At 40.0% G+C, this 20,166-nt stretch overlaps 1 protein-coding gene across 4 annotated transcripts in view; it reads left to right on the top strand.

Annotated features, from left to right (window-relative positions):
- The window catches only part of INIP (INTS3 and NABP interacting protein), a 34,191-nt gene that overhangs the window by 8,609 nt on the left and 5,416 nt on the right, over positions 1-20,166 (top strand). The window contains exons 2-4 of one of the 4 annotated variants that reach the window (XM_055350441.2): positions 11,928-12,071; positions 15,269-15,371; positions 19,855-19,945. In XM_055350441.2, the coding sequence (XP_055206416.1) occupies positions 12,056-12,071; positions 15,269-15,371; positions 19,855-19,945 (210 nt within the window). In that variant the 5' untranslated portion in view covers positions 11,928-12,055. The remainder of the gene's footprint in view (positions 1-11,927; positions 12,072-15,268; positions 15,372-19,854; positions 19,946-20,166) is intronic. The other 3 variants (XM_019033658.4, XM_019033659.4, XM_019033660.4) reach the window with 3 other exon arrangements.

Here is a 20,166-nt window from a genome sequence, read left to right as displayed (position 1 = left end):
TTTAAAGTGTTACTGTTATCCCCTTTGGTCCTGAGGCATGGTGAGGTAATTTTCCTAATATTCAATCGTAAGTGGTAGTGCTGAGATGAGAACCCAAGTTGATTCCATGTCCCACGTTCCTTATTCATTCTGTTTTCCCATACCGCCCTTCAGTAGGGGGAATTACAACATTCTGATGATAGATCTGATAGGAAACCACTGGGCGCTCGAGACAAGGGGCAAAAGACCTCTTCTTGATCTTTACTGGGATTAATCTAATCGTCTACATTGGTTATTAAGCAGAAAATCCTTTAAATGAAAAGGGCCTGTGAGTTTATATGTGAGAAGAAAAGAAAAATAAGTGGGGAAGAAAGGTTGATTCAAGCAGAAGATACATCATCATCTTACAAACCTCAATGGATAGAAAAAGTGGCAGTAGTTTTAAAGAAGTAAGTCCTTAGGTCTAGGTGAAAGAGAATATGAACACAGATCACCTGAGCAGACATTAGGGCTTGATTCCTTTTCTTTGTTATGTATTTTTGGTAAACTCTGAAAGGTGGCTAATGATTGAGTAATTTTTTAATCTTGCAAGATATAGGAAACATTCGTCATTAACTAGATTTAGGACAGAGCAAGAAAATGGATTCTTTCCTAGAATCCATTTACAGACCCTGTCTTTGAAAAAAAAAAAAGTTAATAAAAAAAATTAGCTGGGCATGGGGCTGAGGTGGGAGGATCACTTGAGTATGGGAGGTTGAGGCTGCTGTGAGCCCTGATCATACCACCGCACTCTAGCCTGCACAACAGAGTGAGACCCTGTCTCAAAAAAAATAAAGAAAATAAATGCAGCCCTGTCAACATCTTGATTTTAGCCCAGTGAGACCTCTGACCTATAGATCCATAAGAAAATAGATTTGTGACGTTTTAAGCCACGAATTTTGGGTAATTTGTTACAGCAGCCATAGAAAACTAATGCATATTTAACTGCAAGAATCAAAAAAATCTAGGAACCCTCCATGACACCTTCTTCCTCATTCCTTCATATTGAATCCATCACTCTCCTCCTGATTTAACTTCCTAAATAGCTATTGGATCCGTTTGTATCTCTGCATTTCCATCCACTAAAAACTTTTATTATCTCTAGCTCTTTCTACTGTGATAGTTTCCTGACTATTTTCTCTTGTCTATTCTCAACATTGCAGTTAGAGTGATCTTTTTAAAGGGGGAAAGTTTATTTTGTTCCTCACCCCTACTTTTATGCCTTAGATTTCAGTTCAAGCATCACTTCCTTTGAAAGCCTTCTCTGACACTGCTCCCCCCACTTTCACGCTAGGTCAAGTTTATTTAGCATTCATTCCTACAATAATGATTGTTATAAATGCTCATCAAATGGTTTCTTTATTTCAGACTACTCATGTTAGATTTTAATTACACATTCATTCATGTGATTATTTGATTGATCTCTATTTTCACTGGACAGTTTGAAAACCATGAGAGCTAGAATCATGTCAAGTTTTGCCTTATCATTGCATCCTTAGAACCTAACTTTGTGCCTGTATGTGATAGCATGAAAGACTGCTAGATCTGAAAGAGGGCTTAGTCCCCAACACAATAAATATTTGTTGAATCAATAAATAACTGAAAACATGTTAAACATGTTAATAGTGCCACAGTGACGTTGCTCTAGTACTAAACATAGGTGTCTCAACTATGGTACTTTAATGTACTATATAGTTGTGAAGAGTATATAGCTTGTAGGATAACCACTCGACAGGATTTAAGTAATCTTTTAAAAATTATTGTTATGAAAGTGTAGTAGATTGTCCATAACTGCATAATCAAAATAATTTTCACTTTTAGCTTTAGATTTTTTTTTACAATAAGAAGAATTTCAGTTAGTCTTTAAGTGTGATAGAGCTGTTAAAGGAAAATGAGTATCAGCTCTTAGATTTTAAATGCAATCTGATGTAATGCTAGTTACTTGAGAATGTTTTTAGTGACAAAGAAATGTGCGGGAGGAAAAAAAAGAAATGTGTGGGAGTCAAAATGTTTCTATGAATGAATGAGAAAATGAGAACATACGTGATTATGAATGGAGATAGTGTTATAGTTCCAAAAGTGGAAATGTTTTTTCAAACAAAAACCAGGCAACAGAACAAGATCCTGTCTCTTAAAAAAAAAAAAGTTTGAAACAGATTTTTTATTTGTTTTTTAAAAAGGTTAGTTTTAAAGAGATATTAAACATGGCTTGGTTTAAAAAAAAAAAAAGAGGCCGGGCACAGTGGCTCACGCATGTAATCCCAGCACTTTGGGAGGCCAAAGTGGGCGGATCACCTGAGGTCGGGAGTTCGAGACCAGCCTGACCAACATGGAGAAACCCCATCTCTACTAAAAATACAAAATTAGCCAGGCAAGGTGGCTAATGCGTAATTATGCTGGCATGATTACGCATGCCTGTAATCCCAGCTACTCGGGAGGCTGAGGCAGGAGAATTGCTTGAACCTGGGAGGTGGAGGTTGTGGTGAGCCGAGATCATGCCATTGCACTCCAGCCTGGGCGACATGAGTGAAACTCCGTCTCAAAAATAAATAAATAAATAAATAAATAGTTTCTGCCAGGTTTGGTGGTTCACACTTGTAATCCTGGTACTTTGGGAGGCTGAGGTGGAAGGATCACTTGAGGCCATCAAGACCAGCCTGGGCAACACAGCAAGAACCCTGTTTCTATACTATTTTTAAAAATTAAAGTAATAGTTCTTACCGTACTTGAGATAATATATTAAACATCTTTGTGCTTCTGAGACTAAAAAGAGATGCATTGAATTATATCAGGAGACTATATGGGTTAAAAAGAAACCCTCATGTAGTGAGTATAACATTGTTAAAAGTTATATATTGATGCCCTAGTTAGAGTAAGTTTGAACCCTGAAATTAAGAGAATCTTACCATAGAAAATTATGGGCTGGGTGTGGTGGCTCATGCCTGTAATCCCACTACTTTGGGAGTCTGAGGCAGGAGGACTGCTTGAGGCCAGGAGTTTAAGATGGGCCTGGGCAACATAGTGAGGCCCTGTCTCTATACAAAATTGAAAAAAAAAATTAGCCAGGTGTGCTAGTGCACACCTATAGTCTTAGCTGCTTTGGAGGCTGAGGCAGGAGGATCACTTGAGCCCAGGGATTTGAGGCTTCAGTGAGCTCTATTTTTAGTTTTTTGAGGAACCTCCAAACTGTTCTCCATTGTGGTTGTACTAATTTACATTCCCACTAACAGTGTGCAAGGGTTCCGTTTTCTCCACATCCTTGCCAATGTTTGTTATTGCCTGACATTTGGATAAAAGCCATTTTGACTGAGGTGAGATGATATCTCACTGAGTTTTGATTTGCATTTCTCTAATGATCAATGGCGTTGAGCACCTTTTCATATTGCATTATTTCTTGAACAAGTCTCTATCTCACTGCCTGTCTCCGATCCCGGATTAACTTTTCCCTGCGGCAGGTCTCTTCTACCCTGTAATCTATTCTCTGTTACCACCAGAGGGTGTTCGTAACCGTGCCAAGACTGATCTCTGCCTCGTCCTTTTCTAAATACTCTCAGTAGCTCCCCATTGCCTATTTGATCAAACTAAGAATCTACATGTAATACAAGGTCCCTAAATATATGGCTCCTTCTTAACCTTCCCAGCTGCTTCTTTCACTGCTTTTTCCACACATAATTTGGGCTAGAGTCACTTGTATTTATTTGCCAATTCCCAAGCATTCTGTTCCATTTCATTCTTTAATGTCTGAAGATATTTGGGGCATGGAGAAAAATACTCATCACTGCTCATAATTTAATACTCAGTTTAGTAAACCTACTTATCTAATACACTAAAGTTCTAAAATAAAATTTTTTTAAACATTTAGGCTGGGTGTGGTAGCTTATGCATATAATTCCAGCACTTTGAGAGGCCAAAGTGGGAGAATCACTTGAGCCCAGGAGTTTGAGACTAGCATGGGCAACACAAGGGGACCCCATTTGTATAAAAACTTTTAAAAATTAGCCAGGTGTGGTGGCACATGCCTGTGGTCCCAGCTACTTGGGAGGCTGAAGCAGGAGGATGCCTTGAGCTGGGGATGTCAAGGCTACAGTGAGCCTTGATTATGCCACCTGCACTCCAGCCTGGGCAACAGAGCGAGACCTTGTCTCAAAAAAAATTTTTTTAAAAACATTTAGACATTGTTTATAAGCTTATTTAGTTAAATTATGTTTAATAACAGTTTAAGTTACAATTATAATTAATTATACTGTCTGTTAAACTTCACTTTATATAGTGGTCAAAAATTTACTTAAAATTAAATAATGTATTTTAAAATATTAACCTGTTGGTTTAATTTATTCATTCTATACTTTTTTTTTTTTTTTTGAGACAGGGTCTCGCTCTGTTACCCAGGGTGGAATGCAATGGCACAGTCATGGCTCACTGCAGCTTTGACCTCCCAGGTTCAAGCCATCCTCCTGCCTAAGCCTCCTGAGTAGCTGGGACCACAAGTGTGCACCACCACATCCAGCTAATTTTTCTTATTTTTAGTAGAAACGAGGTCTCACTATGTTGTCCAGGCTGGTCTTGAATTCCTGGGCTCAAGTGAACCTCCTGCCTTGGCCTCCCAAGGTGCTGGGATTACAGGCATGAACCACTGCACTCAGCTGATATACTTGCATTTTTATATTTCCCTAGAGTTATAATACTCTTCCAGATTTCTATTTCTATACTTTTCCAGAATTATAGTAATTTTTCTATACCTTTGTAGGTTACAGTAATCTTACCACTACCAAAACAAAGCAAAATTTCAAATTACCGAGAGTTCAGAGTTGTTGATGGATTTGATTCTTAATTAAAACATAAGGTTTGGTTATGCCTAAAGCTTACCCAAAGGCTGTGTTGATGGGCAACCTAAAGTGTTGGTGTGCATTAGTTCCCCTCTATAATTGAATGTTACCTGCTCAGGAGGATTTTTTTTTAAGTTCATGCCTTTCTCATAGACTGTTAGTTTCTTGCAACCTAGAGTTATTCCATTAATTGAAATATTCTTTATTTTTTGTGTGATCAGTGTTTCATAGCTCAGTGCTCTGTTGTCATTATAACTTGCCCTTTTCTGGTAGCAGTGGTGCTAGGAATTATAGATGTTTCCTTTCCTGAGCAATCAGGGATCCGGTCTGTACTGTGAGCTCTCTAGGATATTGGACTAATTCACCATTTTAGAACTCACAATGTCTACTCGGTCATTGTGTGTGATCAAAGGCACTCATCAGCCACTGCGTCTCCTTTAAAAATACATATTGCTGTATGTGTTAGGGCCTGTGCTGATCTGAATTTCTTGTTTTTGGTACGTGACCTGCTTTTTTTGGAACTGTTTGGCTTAGTTACACACAATTCTTTGTAACTACCCTACCCTCCTTGTACTGAAACAAAAAAGTATATGGCTATACCTCATAAATAGACATATACTTAACAGGAGAAACAAAACACCTAAGTATTAACACCAACCTAGTTATTAATATAATAAGACATTGGATACCCTATTATTTTCACCCTTCTTTACAACTATCTTTTTATGTATCTTAGCTTTCCCTTTTGCATCTCATTATGAATTCATGGCTTATCACAGACTTAATTTATTCCACTTAGCTGTAATTATTATTCTCTTTCTAATGTTCAAATTGTGACAGCCTGGCTAACCTCAAACTGGCTTCTTTGTCCTTTTAGCACTCACCCTTGGACCTTTTTTAAAAATCTTCTCGGCTGGGCACAGTGGCTCACGCCTGTAATCCCAGCATTTGGGAGGCTGAGGTGGAAGGATTACTTGAGACCAGGAGTTCAGGATCTTGTCAGAAGCAAGATAGTCCAATCGATTTTGATATTTTTTTCCTGCCCTAAGGCATGGAACTAGTACTCTCCCTTGTTGTTGTTGTTTTATTTTTTTTAAAGAGACAGGGTCTCACTGTGTTGCCCAGGCTGGTCTCAAATTCCTGGCCTCAAATGATCCTCCCACTTCAGCCTCCGAAAGTGCTGGTATTACACATGTGAGCCACCGTGTCTGGCCTCTGGTTCCTTCTTAATGGAGAATAGTATTAGAGACCAAAATCTGTTCAACATGGAGTTGAGGATAAGGAGGGAGGCATTTTTGCTGGCCACTGTAGTGACAGAGCAGGAGACCATGTTTCTCTTAGAGCATATGTTAATAATGGCAGTCCAGTTTAACATTACTAAATCTTTTTCTATCTTACCATTTTTCTTTATTATAAGGTTGCATTGACCATGAACACTATCATATTGGCATATAACTTTCTGTATGAAGATCCCTCTGCCATGGAATGCTTCCTCTCACCCCTTTTCACTAGTTGGCAAAGTTCTTGGCCAAGTAAAATGAGAGGAGGAGGGGGTAGAATGAATTTCATTTAAAGCTCAACCTAGTTCAGAAATGTTAAACAAAACCAGAGCAATTGAATATTCTTCTGATATCTTGCAGTATTTTTGTTGAATTCATTTTCTTCCACTAAAAAAAAAAATTCATACAAACAATATTGAATCAAGCTATCCTGTCAGCTTGGTGTTATATTTGAAAATCATTTGTCAAATTATATTTACATCATACTCTTAGCATTTATAAATTTTTCATCCGGGGACAGTGTCTCATGCCTGTAATCCCAGCACTTTTGGGAGGCCGAGGTGGGCAGGTCACAAGGTCAAGAGATCAAGACCATCCTGGCCAACATGTTGAAACTCCGTTTCTATTAAAAATACAAAAATTAGCCAGGTGTGGCGGCACGTGCCTGTAGTCCCAGCTACTTGGGAGGCTGAGGCAGGAGAATCGCTTGAACCTGGGAGGCAGAGGTTGCAATGAGCCGAGATCGTGCCACTGCACTCCAGCCTGGCGACAGAGCGAGACTCCATCTAAAAAAAATAAATAAATAATAAAAAAAATTCTTACATTACTTGGAACATGAGCGTTTTGCACATCTTTTCTCTTTCCCATGCCACCCTCACTCTCATGTACTTTGAAAACAAAAATATTCTTGTGCGATTGTAATTTTCAATATTACTAATCAGACTGTACACTTTAAAAAATAATTTATAGAAGTTTATGTATGTTGAAGGGCATTGAAAAACTCAGTCGTGCTCCTAGTCATATGAGCATTATCGATCAGATTATCTTTATAGGCTTTTTAATGCTTTTTCCATTGTTGGCTGTACTTCATATAATTTTTATATATGTATAATTACTGACAGTGACCCCAAAATATTTTTGTGTGAACAAGTTAATCTTGAGGGAAATTGATACTGCTGTAAACAACAGATCAGGATTTTCCAATGTGGCCATTTACTTTGCTCATGACAAAATTTAGACATTATCAGAGTTTAAAATTTGCTTTTCAAGAATTATGTGTGTGTGTGTGTGTGTGTGTGTATGTGTATATATATATTTTTGAGACAGTTTCACTCTGTTGCCCAGGCTGTAGTGCAGTGGCACAGTCCAGTCATGGCTAACTGCAGCCTTGAACTCCTAGATTCAAGCAATCCTCCTGCCTCATCCTCCCAAGTAGTTGGGACTGTAGGCACACACCATCATGTCCTGCTAAATTTAAAAAAAATTTGTTTTTTTTTGTACAGACAAGGTCTCGCTGTGTTGCCCAGGCTGATCTTGAACTCCTGGCCTCAGGTGCTCCTCCTGCCTTAACTTCCCAAAGCACTAGGATTACAAATGTGAGCCACCTGGCCCTATTTTATATTTATAGTATCTCTTAATCGCTAAAAAGATGGAACCACATAATTATCTTCTAAAAACGTAGTAGCCTCCACTGAGAAAAAACAAGTCTTGTCCTTTAGTTGACAATAAGCATGTGCAATTTGTATATATACAAATGGGAGAGTGCCAATTTCCCTTGGAAAACATTCTTCACTTTACAAAGAACTCACCTTTGGATTCCTCTAAATGAGACATTCCAGTATACTTAAACACGTCTTCCCATAATTATCTTACCTTAGCTCGTATTACGTAACTTTTAGGGAAACGTCTGTTGTATAAAATCAATAATACCTGTATCTACACCTTTCCATCTGATTCTTTCCATCTGATTCATTGTAAGAGCATGATTTGTTTGCTTATTTGGGTAACAGGCTCACTGTGAAGTAGTAAATAGAGCAATATATGAGAACAACATAACTCTCCTTAGTGGACTGCTTTTATTTTTATTTTTATTTTTTGAGACAGAGTTTTGCTTTGTTGCCCAGGCTGGAGTGCAGTGGCACGATCTTGGCTTCACTGCAACCTCCACCTCCCAGTTCAAGCAATTCTTATGCCTCAACCTCCTGAGTACCTGGAATTACAGGTGCCTGCCACCACACCTGACTGATTTTTTGTGTTTTAGTAGAGACGGGGTTTCATCAGGTTGCCCAGGCTGGTCTCGAACTGCCCGTCTCAGCCTCCCAAAGTGCTAGGATTACAGGCATGAGCCACCGTTCCTGGCCAGTGGGCTGCTTTTATAACCATATTAATATATAGTTGACTAACAGTCAAAGGAAATTTTATATATATATCTGTTTTCTGTTTTTTTCTTTTTGAGACAGGGTCTCTCTCTTTTGCGCAGGTTGGAATGCAGTGGTGCAAAAATAGCTCACTGCATAGCTCACCACTCTTGGCCAGGAACTATATTAATGTTAGTTTGGAGCCTATAGTTACAGATTTTCACCTTTGATTTCCACGGAAACAGGGAGGTTACTATACCTACCTATGCTCTGATTGTCAAACATGCATGAAGTTTTTGAAAGTGAGGCTCTTCCTTCTTGACCAAGCCAATCAAGACATACAAGTATGTAATTTTTTAAAAAGTTGATGAATCTTATAAAATTGTTTTTGTAGGTAGAAAATCGTCAAATATAGGCAGTTTTAACTTAATGCCTAAAAATTATAGTAGTTATGTTTATATAATATTCTTTATATTATATATTATATAATATAATTAGGTATATATATATATTATATATACCTAATTTATAAGTCTTTTTGGAGATGGCCCTGATAAAATGGGAGAGAAATTGTCATTCAGTTGCTTGGGTAGTGGTTGAAGAAAAGATCTAAAGCTGTGGTTTGTGAACTATACACCATGGCATCCTAGCACCCCATGGAAAAATCACAGAGGCCTCATGGAAAATTGTTTTGAAAGCAAACACAGAACTACCTATACTAGTTGGACACCACATGAAGTAGTTTGAGATAGTTCACAGTTTCAACAGTGCACTCCATTCCTTTCAATGACATCATATCTTTGCGAAGTTAGGTTTTTAGCAATTGCTTTGATAACCAACAACTACTGTGTGAAAATCAGTGTGGAACAGGGAATGAGGATTGGTGGTGTCTGAACTGATTCCAAGGTTTGAAAAGTGATACAAAGCCCAGGCACACATCCATTAGTAAGTAATTAATTGTGGTTATTTAAAAATGAAATTAAATATTTTTTATTTCATGTTATGTGTATTATTTTTTAAAACAACTATAAGATGTAAGGACACAAATACTTACTAGGTTGTTTGGACCTGACTACTTACTAAACAGAATGGTTATGTATTTGTTGGCCTGGGGTGTCATGCAAACATTGCTGAGATACTAAGGGCACACTGTGAACCAAGAAATTGTGAGAACCTCTGGCTTAAAGTAATTAGACTACCCCATCAGAATTCACATAGCTGACCAACTCATTGATACCAAGTGGAAAGGTACATTCAACTGAAATTTCTCATGGATAGCGTTTTTAGAGTTGCCACCCCATTCTGCTTGTTTAATATTATGTGACAAACATCTGTACAGTAATCCCCCCTTACCCAGGAGGAATATGTTCCAAAAACCCCAGTAGATGCCTGAAATCACAGATGGTACTGAATTCTTTATATACTCTATTTTTTCCTATACATATATACCTACGATAAAGTTTAATTTATAAATTAGACACAGTAAGAGATTAACAACAATAATAATACAATTAACAATTATAACAATATACTGCAATGAAAGTTGTGTGAATGTGGTCTCTCTCTCTCTCTGAATATCTTATTGTACTACCTTGGCCTATTTTTGTACTGTGGTTGACCACAGGTAGCTGAAACCGCGAATATGGGGTGACTACTATACGTTTTAAATTCTGATTACTACTAAAGAGAAAGAATCTTTTTCAAAATTTTGTTATTTTTTTTTTTAGAGACAGGGTCTTGCTCTGCCGCACAGGCCAGAGTGCAGTGGCACATCATAGCTCATTCCACTGAGCCCAAGTGATCCTCCTGCCTCAGCCTCCTGAGTCACTGGGACTACAGGCATGTAGCACCACACCTAATTGAAAAAAAAAATTTTTTTTTTAAGAGATAGGGTCTTGCTATGTTGCCCAGGCTGATCTCAAACTCCTGTCCTGAAGTGATCCTCCTGCCTCGACCTCCCAAAGTGCTGAGATTACAGGTGTGAACCACTGAACCTGGCCCGTTTTTAAATAAAAATAATAATGCAAATAGGAAATAATTTCCTAAAAGATGTCTAAGGTATTAAGACACCTAGAAATTCAGAAAATCAATGAAAATAATTCTGTAGCCTGGAATTCAAACATTATTGAAGTCTGAAGAACAATTCCCTTCTCTACGTCTGTATCTGGAGGGAAAGAAGGCTATTATATGAGAGTCACTGTGGTATTCTAAAATATGAGAAAGAGACAGACCATTTTTCTGCTCCTTAAGATAGTTATCTGACCAGCTTTGTTAAAACTGGGAATCTAAGGATCTCTTAACTCCATTTTGGTTTGAAGAAAGATATTAATATTGAAATACATAGTTGCACACCAAATGGCAGTGGGGTCAGGGTTGGGGTACACTTTTATATTTGCTCTCATTTTTCCATCCCTGCTAGATAGTTGTTATTTCTGATTCTAATTGTTACTTCTGATTCTCTAAATCAGTGGACTTGTAATTATATATTGCTTTGCTAATTATGTTTCCTTAACATTATTTTGACAAAGTTTCAGTTATTATTTACATATGGCTCCTTTTACCATCAGATTGCCATACACAGGCATAAATGTCACAAATATTAAGATAGTTGAAGTTTTCAGAGCGGCAGACATTTGGGGAAAATTATGGAACCTTCATGTGTTGGAGCTGGAAAGAGCCTTTCAGGACTACTTTAATCATTTCTTTTTTTTTTTTTTTTTTTTTTGAGACAGAGTCTCGCTCTGTCACCCAGGCTGAAGTGCAGTGGCATAATCTTGGCTCACTGCAACCTCCGCCTCCAAGGTTCAAGCAATTCTCCTGCCTCAGTCTCCCGACTAGCTGGGACTACAGGCACGCGCCACCACGCCCAGCTAATTTTTTGCGTTTTTAGTAGAGATGGGGTTTCACTGTGTTGGCCAGGGTGGCCTCAATCTCCTGACCTCATGAGCCACCCACCTCAGCCTCCCAAAGTGCTGGGATTACAGGCGTGAGCCACCGCACCCGGCCTACTTTAATCATTTCATTTAACATGAATTAATTTGCCTGTTTTGGGATACTTTAAGCAAACTGTCCTAAGCAAATAACAACTGTTTATGGAAGGATTTCCATAGGTAATGATGTTTTCATAACTCTGATATGAGACTGGGAGGTATTTTTCATTGATTCAAACGTTAGTATTTCCTACTTCTGTTCTGCCTCATTTCTTCTTACTGAATCCTAAATTGAGATAGAAGAATACCTTCTTACTTTCCTTTCAGAAATAAGCAATTGTGTAAGTAATACATTCTTGGAATTTGGTTGTTGTGATACCATGATATAATAAGAAACATATTTGGTCATTGACCATGGTTCCTAACATAGAGCTCCTAAAACTCTTATAATTTCCTGAGCAGTAGGGGTACTAGGAGAATGTTTTGTTCTGATATTTGGTTTTGTTTTGTTTTAAGTGACAGGGTCTTGCTCTGTTGACCAGGCTGGAGTGTTAAAGGCACGATCATGGCTCACGGCAGCCTCTACTTCATGGGCTCAAGCGATCCTCCTGCCTCAGCCTCCCAAGTAGCTAGCCTACAGGCACATGCCACCAAGCCTGGGTAATTTCAATTTTTTGTAGACACAAGGTCTTGAATAACCATTCTGTTTAGTACATAGTCAGGTCCAAACAACCTAGTAAGTATTTATGTCCTAACATCTTGTAGTTGTTTTAAGTTGCCCAGGCTAGTCTTGAACTCCTGGCCTCAAGTGGTCCTCCCACTTTGGCCTCCCAAAATGCTGGGATTACAGGTATGAGCCACCAGCCTTGCTCTGATATTTGTCCTTGAACCCCATTTCCTAATACAGAGCTCTGAAGACCTTTGTGATTTCCTGGGTGATGGGAGCATCTTTTGTTCTAATGTGATGACTCTTTATGGGCCCTGGATGGAGGCTGGTTGCCAGGGAAACCAACCCTATAATTTGAGGGTTGGAACTTTCAGTCCCACCTACTGACCTCCGGGGAAAGGAGAGGGACTGAGGTGGAGCTGATCACAAATGGCCAATGATTTAATCAATCATGCCTATGTAATGGAGCCTCCAGAAAACCCCAAAAGGACAAGGTTCAGATGAGCTTCTGGATAGCTGAATGTGTGAAGGTGCTTGAAAGATGGTGTGCCAGAGAGAGTGTTAAAAGCTCCATGTCCCTTCCCACGTGCCTGGCCCGATGCATCTCTTCATCTGGCTATTCATGTCTAACCTTTGTAATACCCTTTATTAATAAACTAGTGAATGTAAGTAAAGTATTTCCCTGAGTTCTGTAAGCCACTCTAGCAAATTAACCAAATCCAAGGAGTGAGTCATGGGGGCCCCCGGTTCACAGCTAGTCAGTCAGAGGCATAGGTGACAACCTACTGCCTACTTGCCATTGGCGTCTGAAGTGGCGAGCAGTCTTGTAGAACTGAGCCTCAGCTTGTGGGGCCCCACACTATCTCCAGGTAGATAGTGTCAGAATTGAATTATAGGACACTCAGCTGGTGTCCACTGAAGAATTGCTTGGTGTCAGAAGTTTTGTGTTGAATGAGAGTAGAGAATAGTTTGTTTTTTCCAAAAAGTTTGGTTTTTCCTCTGTCTCTCAAAGCTGTATTAAATCTTTCCTTGAGTAGAAGACTTCTCTCGAGACAGGCGTATCCATAAGACTGGGTGGAGCAGGTCATGATGTGCAGCATGGAAAGGCCCCACAGAGCTTCTTCCACCGGAAGATTAAGCTCTAAGAGATCAGGCAGGAAAAAGGGATTGGAGTTAGGATGAGAGTAAATGATCAATACCCTGGAAGGCTTAGAAAACTCTCTTCAGAAAGACCACAATGGGCTGAGCTCAGTTGCTCACACCTGCAATCCTAGCACTTTGTGAGACTAAGGTGGGAGGATCGCTTGAGCCCAGGAGTTCAAGACTAGCCTGGGCAACATGGTGAAATCCTGTCTCTACAAAAAAAAAAAAAATACAAAAATTAGTAGGGCATGCTGGCTCACACCTGTAGTCTTAGCAACTTGGGAGACTGAGGCAGGAGAATCGCTCGAGCCCAGGAGTTTGAGGCTGCAGTGAGATATGATCACACCACTGCACTCCAGCCTGGGCTACAGAGCAATACCCTGGCTTAATACATTCTGGCATGTCTTCTTCTTCTTCTCCTTCTTCTCCTTCTTCTCCTTCTTCTTCTCCTTCTTCTTTTCCTTCTTCTTCTCCTCCTCCCCCTCCCCCTCCCCCTCCCCTCCTCCTCTCCCTTCCTCCTCCTCCTCCTCCTCTTCCTCCTCTTCTTCCTCTTCTTCTTTTTTAATGAATTATCTTATCCAAATAGAGGGAGTCTGCTATTACTAGAGTTTGATGACATAGCATGGGTGGGCAGAGAGGGGAAAATGGGAGATGATAGAAATGAATGTGCCAGAGGTTTATTTTGCCCAGAATCCTGGCCACAGACAGTATGCTAATGCCTGATTGAAGAACAGATTTAGCTGAAAACACTGCAAAAGGAGTGAATATTCCTTCTACAGCCTACACCATCCGTAGCTAGTCTCTGCTCCTCTCCCAAGGAGAGGAAAAAGTTTGCATCCTACCACCTAATTCTTCCTGTTTATAATCAGTATAAAATTCTTAGACTCCTTCATGTGGGTACCCTTAGGAGTGCCTAGGTCTGCTCTGCTTGGAAAATGTGCTTTCCTCCCATATTCATTCTTCTGGCCTAATGATTCCAGTCTCCTGAGCCATCATCATCCTTATCTTTTTTTTTTTTTTTTCTGTAGTTCTGTTTTCCAGTCCTTTAATCTTTCTTTTTGTTTTTCTAAATTAGGGATCAGAAACTCAAATTCTTACAGATAATGTAAACAAGGTGATAAGGATTGTAATGAGCTGGAGAGTGCCCAGCTAAAGGGGACAACTATTTCTTAGTTCTGGTGAATTGTTGCCGTGGGGGCATATAGATCACTTGTTGCCAGATCTTGAGATATATTTCAAGAAAAGCTAGGAATCTGAGAAATTAGTGTACAGTTTCTCAATGTTTACATGTTAGTATTTAATTCTGATTTTTAAAACATAGCTAGGAGTTGCTACTGGGCCATAACTTGGCAACCTCTACCCTATATCTTACGTAAGTTTGAAGCTGAAAATCCAGCCCAGTATTAAGTATTTGATAAAGGCCATATCTCTTTGTATCCTGTCAGTTACACTCCATTTCTTTCTCAGAATTGCTTTCTGGTCAGTTGAAATTCTTAGACATGTTCCTTGAAAAATTATCCAACATATCTGAATGGAAGCAGTTGAGAAAAAGAAATATTTTGATCTGAGTATGTTTACTGCTTTTTCCCCCATGAAAAAGGCATGCAGAAAGAGGCTTCAAATAGAAGACTAAGAACATCTGCCCTCCCAAAGATTGACTCTGCAGGATAGAGACTGCACAGGCCCCTGCAGCATTTGGGTCCTCAAAGATTTTGTTAAAAAACAAATGCTGTAACTTATACCTTGGTGATTAAAATTCTGTAGAACTAAGTCTTAAAAGTCCTCAGCTACACTTTAAATATAATATGATTTGATATTATATTCTGCTTAAGTATTCATGAATTATGCTGTTAAAGTTACTGGGAAGTAGGAGGGAAGAAGTAACCATTTAGGGAAAGTACTTACTGGTGAATTCATTATCATGTTAGAGAATAGGAGTTTTGCTTTCTTGGTTCTAGATGACTTAGGTTATAAAAATAGGTCTAAAATGTTTCTTATTACTCTCTCTTTCTTTCTCCCTTTTCTCCTATTTTCCTCTTTTTTTTAGGTTTTCAAAACAAAAATAGAGTTGCAATCTTGGCAGAACTGGACAAAGAGAAAAGAAAACTACTTATGCAGAACCAGTCTTCAACAAATCATCCTGGAGCTAGGTATTGACACTATAATGTGGGTTTTTTGTTTGTTTTGTTTTGTTTTGAGACGGAGTCTCGCCCTGTCCCCCAGGCTGGAGTGCAGTGGTGCAATCTCGGCTCACTGCAGCCTCCGCCTCCCGGGTTCTAGCGATTCTCCTGCCTCAGCCTCCCGAGTAGCTGGGATTACAGGCACCTGCCACGACACCCAGCTAATTCTGTATTTTTAGTAGAGATGGGGTTTCACCATGTTGGTTAGGCTGGTCTTGAACTCCTGACCTCAGGTGATCCACCCGCCTTGGTCTCCCAAAGTGCTGGGATTACAGGCGTGACCCACCGTGCCTGGCCTATAATGTGGTTTTTATATTCAGTGATATAAAAATTTCTTGGACCAAATAATTCAAATTGGCTGGCAATGATTTTTTTCTTTAACACTGCAATCTATTCATTGTGTTTTCTTTGTATAGGGGAGGCTAAACTTTACCTGGGCCCAACTTAGTTCTTATTGGGAGGGACAATAAGACAGATTAACAAGAGAAAAACAAATTTATGAGTGCATGCAGCACACATCACAAGGGAGAAACCTTATAACTGAAAATCATGGCTTAGAACTCTACTTATATAGCATCTTCAACAAAGAACAATAAATGTAGAACAAACAAAAGGGATTTTAGGCTTCTTGGGGTGGGAAACTGAGAAGGTAAATATATGGAGAAAACGAATGGAGTAAGGCTCGTTGGCAGAGTCCTCTGCCGCTGTCCCTAGGCTAAGAGTCTAGAGTTGTCTCCAGTAGAGGAGAAGTTCTATCCTATCTTTAGGCAGAAAGTGGGGAGGGGAGAGAGAGAGCTTTTCCTCAGTTTGCTGCTGCCTTTTATTTTTATTTTTAAGCAACCCTATTAACTGAGCTGCTTCTTAATTGCTTTCAGCTCAAAAATAATTTTTATATCAAAGAAGCATATTTTAGGTGACATATTCTAGTTCCCTTCATTTCCTAGTCAGACTTTTAACAAACTGTTTAGTTGATTAAATTGTAAACATTCTAACTAGGATATTTAATTTTCCCTATAGACTTCATAGCCTTCAGACTTTTTTTTTTTTTTTGAGACAGGGTCTTACTCTGTCACCTAGAGTGGAGTGGAGTGGCACAATCATAACTCACTACATCCTGAGTCTCCTGGGCTCAGGTGATCGCCCCTGAGTATCTCACACTACAGGTGCACCCTACCACACCTGGCTAATTTTTTTGTTTTTTAGTAGAGACAAGTGAGGTCTTGTGTTGCCCAGGCTGGTCTCAAACTCCTGGCCTCAAGTGATCCTCCTGCCTCGGCCTCCCAAAGTGCTGGGATTACAAGCGTTAGCCACTGCACCTAGCCCTTATAGCCTTTTTTTTTTTTTTTGAGTTTTGTATGGTTTTTTATTACTGCAATTGCTGCTAGTGCCCTACTTTTTAATCATTCTGCAAAGTAGGCCAAATTTAGGTAGCTTGATGATCTTTATTATAAGTATTTAGTCTCTGCCATATTTAGTATCTTCCCTCAGATCCATTATTGCCGGGCATGGTGGCTCACGCCTGTAATCCCAGCATTTTGGGAGGCTAAGGTGGGTGGATCACTTGAGCCCAGTAGCTCGAGAGCAGCCTGGGCAACGTGGCAAGACCCATCTCTACAAAAAATACAAAAAATTAGCTAGCCATGGTGATGCATGCCTGTAGTGCCAGCTACCTGGGAGGCTGAGGTGGGAGGTTCACCTGAGCCTGGGAGGCTGGGGCTGCAATGAGCTGATTGCACCACTGCAATCCAGCCTGGATGATACAGTAAGACTGTCTAAAACAAACAAACAAAAAAGATCCATTATCCCCTTCAGCCACCACCACCCTAACTCTCTTCTGTCTTTCTCTTAAAGCAATTGTCTGTACTCATCTTTACTTTCTCACTTATTGATGCCTCAACCCACTGCAGTCTGACTTCCAGGCCCTCCATCAAAGAAAATGTTCTTGCCTAGGTCTCTTGTAACCTTCCCAGGCTAAATCTGGCAGACCAGAGTCCTTTTCTTATCAGACATCTTAGCGTTATTTGACACCACTGATCACTTTCTTTCTTTTCTTTTTTTTCTTTTTTTTTTGAGACAGGGTCTCTGCTGTGCAGGCTGGAATGCAGTGGCACGATCTTGGCTCACTGCAACCTCTGCCTCCCATGTTCAAGTGATTCTCGTGCCTCAGCCTCCCAAGTAGCTGGGATTACAGGCGTACGCCACCACACCCAGCAAATTTTTGTAATTTTAGTAGAGATGGGGTTTTGCCATGTTGGCCAGGCTGGTCTCAAACTCCTGGCCTCAAGTGATCCACCCACCTTGGCCTCCCAAAGTGCTGGGATTACAGGCGTGAGCTGCTGCACCCGGCCCACTCTCTTACTCTCTTGGCTTCCATTTGCTCACTTGGAGAATGTAAAACACAGTAGGAGGAGACTATCTTGATTTCTTTTGTGGACATTTCTCTATTTGTCCCTTGAATGCTGACAGCCCTTCGAATTCTGTTCTAGACCAGGCTTCCTAGCCTGCCTGTTTTCACTGGACAGTTGCATCTTTTCCCACATGCTGTTATTTACGTGCTAATCACTTACGCATTTGCAGCTCTAGTCTGTCCTTTCTTCTAAGCACCACCTCTGCCTCCTGGATGTCTCTACTTTGATGTCCACAGGCATTTCAAATGTAGTATGTCCCAACCTGAACTCATTCTCCCCACTCTCCAATCAGCTACTGAATATTCTTGTGTATCCTGTCTCAGTAAATGGTTCAGGCTGCCATCTACTAGTTACAAAGTCAGAAATGTGAACCTCAGTTGTTTACCATTCCTTTCACTTTCATCTCCAAGCATTCACCGTTCTCTTGTGATTATACTTTGAAAGGTGTCTCACATCTGTCCATTTTCTTCATTGCTACTGATGCTATCCTGATTCCTGGCCACTCTCATTTCTTGCCTCAATTATTATAACTGCTTCAGAGTTCCTGTGGTCTTACGCTTCTTGAATACATTCATCAGTTGTGTCATTTAGCAAGCTTTAATCGGGAAGTAACAGAAATATAACAAAATTGGCATAAACATTTGGGTATCTGTTAACCAAGAGTGTGAAGATAAGGTAGTTCCAGAGTAGCTTAATTCAGTGGCCACAATATCATTAGTGATGCAGCTTCATTCATCTTTCCTTTCTGCTTTACCCCATTGGTCAGTGGCTCCCTCAGGCCAGAATATGACTGCAGTGGCTTAGGCATCACCCTGCACTGAGCCACCTATAGAGGAAAAAGCCTGAAAGGTTCCTGTGGTGTGTCCCATTTGTAAGAGTGAGGAAAACACTCTCAGAAGCCTTCCTGTAGACACCCATCAAGTCTGGTTGCCCAGATTATGTACCTTTCTCTTGCCTAAACCAGAAACCAGCTAGGGGAATGACATTGTCTTACATCAATCAAGGTCTACCCCCTGGGGCATGATCCTGGCCTGCCTTGAAGCATGTGACCACTGATAATTGAACCAAGTTTGGGTTCCATCAGCAAGGAGGAAAGGAGACAAACAGCTGTTGAGGAGGTGACCAACACTGTCTGCCACAGTAGTGCAATAGTGGTCTTTCTGAACTACAGGATGATAGTTCTTTTTCTTGAGACAGGGTCTCACTCTGTCACCCAGGCTGGAGTGCAGTGGCACCTTCTCCCGACCTGCCAAGCTTAAGCGATCCTCCCATCTCAGCCTCCCACGTAGCTGGAATCGCAGGCACATGCCACCATACCCGGTTAATCTTATTTTTGTAGAGATGGGGTCTCATTGTATTGCCCAGGCTGGTCTTGAACTCCCGGGCTCAAATGATCCTCCTGCCTCGGACTCCCAAAGTCCTGGGATTACAGGCATGAGCCACCACGCCTGGCCAAGAGGGTGATACTTCTGATCATGTCACTCCCCTGCTGCCTAACACTCTTTGGAGGTCTCCTATTACTGTTAAGATAAGGTCTACATTTTATAACATTTTCCAGACCATTTAAAATCTCAGTAAATAACATAGACTTTCTTATATAAATTCATGAAGATAGTGAGAGAAGGAAAAAAGACTTATTCTTGGAGGTTTTTTTTTACCCCTATAAAGAATATATAATGAAAAGTTGTGATTCAGAAGTAAGGACATCTCTTTAAGAGATTTACTGTATAGCATAGTGACTATAGTTAATGATACATACTTGAAAATTGCTAAGAGAATTTTTTGCTAAGAAAATTGCTAAGAGATCTTAAATGTTCCACAACCAAAAATGGTAAGTATGCGAGGTGATGGATATGTTAATTAGCTTGATTTAACCATTTCACAACAAATACAAATACTAAAACATCATATTGTACACTGGAAGTATATGCAGTTTTTGTCAAGGATACCTCAATTTAAAAAAAAGAAGATAATTTACTACCATTCAAAAAAAAGTAAGGATGTTTCTGCCTTAAGCAGCTGAGTAACCAAGATTCCCATTTTAGCATTGCACTCTCGAGACCCTCTCTTAATAAGGACTTCCGGGATCACGCTGAGCAGCAGCATATTGCAGCCCAACAGAAGGCAGCTTTGCAGGTGAGCAAAGTGTAACTCACATTCTTGCCTCGGTGGAGGTTTCCTGGATCTCAGAAGCCAGCACATAGTTATTTTATATTTCAGTGGAGCAATATCAATAAAAATGTTCCACACATAATTGCAATGGTTTGCTGATGTTCAGTCAAGCCCAGAGGATTTGAAGGACCAGTGCAGCAGTAATGAAAGTATCTTTTATGGTGTTGACTCGGTCATGATTGATT

Source organism: Gorilla gorilla, chromosome 13, assembly GCF_029281585.2.
Source record: "Gorilla gorilla gorilla isolate KB3781 chromosome 13, NHGRI_mGorGor1-v2.1_pri, whole genome shotgun sequence".
NCBI classification, from domain to species: domain Eukaryota; kingdom Metazoa; phylum Chordata; class Mammalia; order Primates; family Hominidae; genus Gorilla; species Gorilla gorilla.
This window is presented reverse-complemented; position numbering and strand designations above follow the sequence as displayed.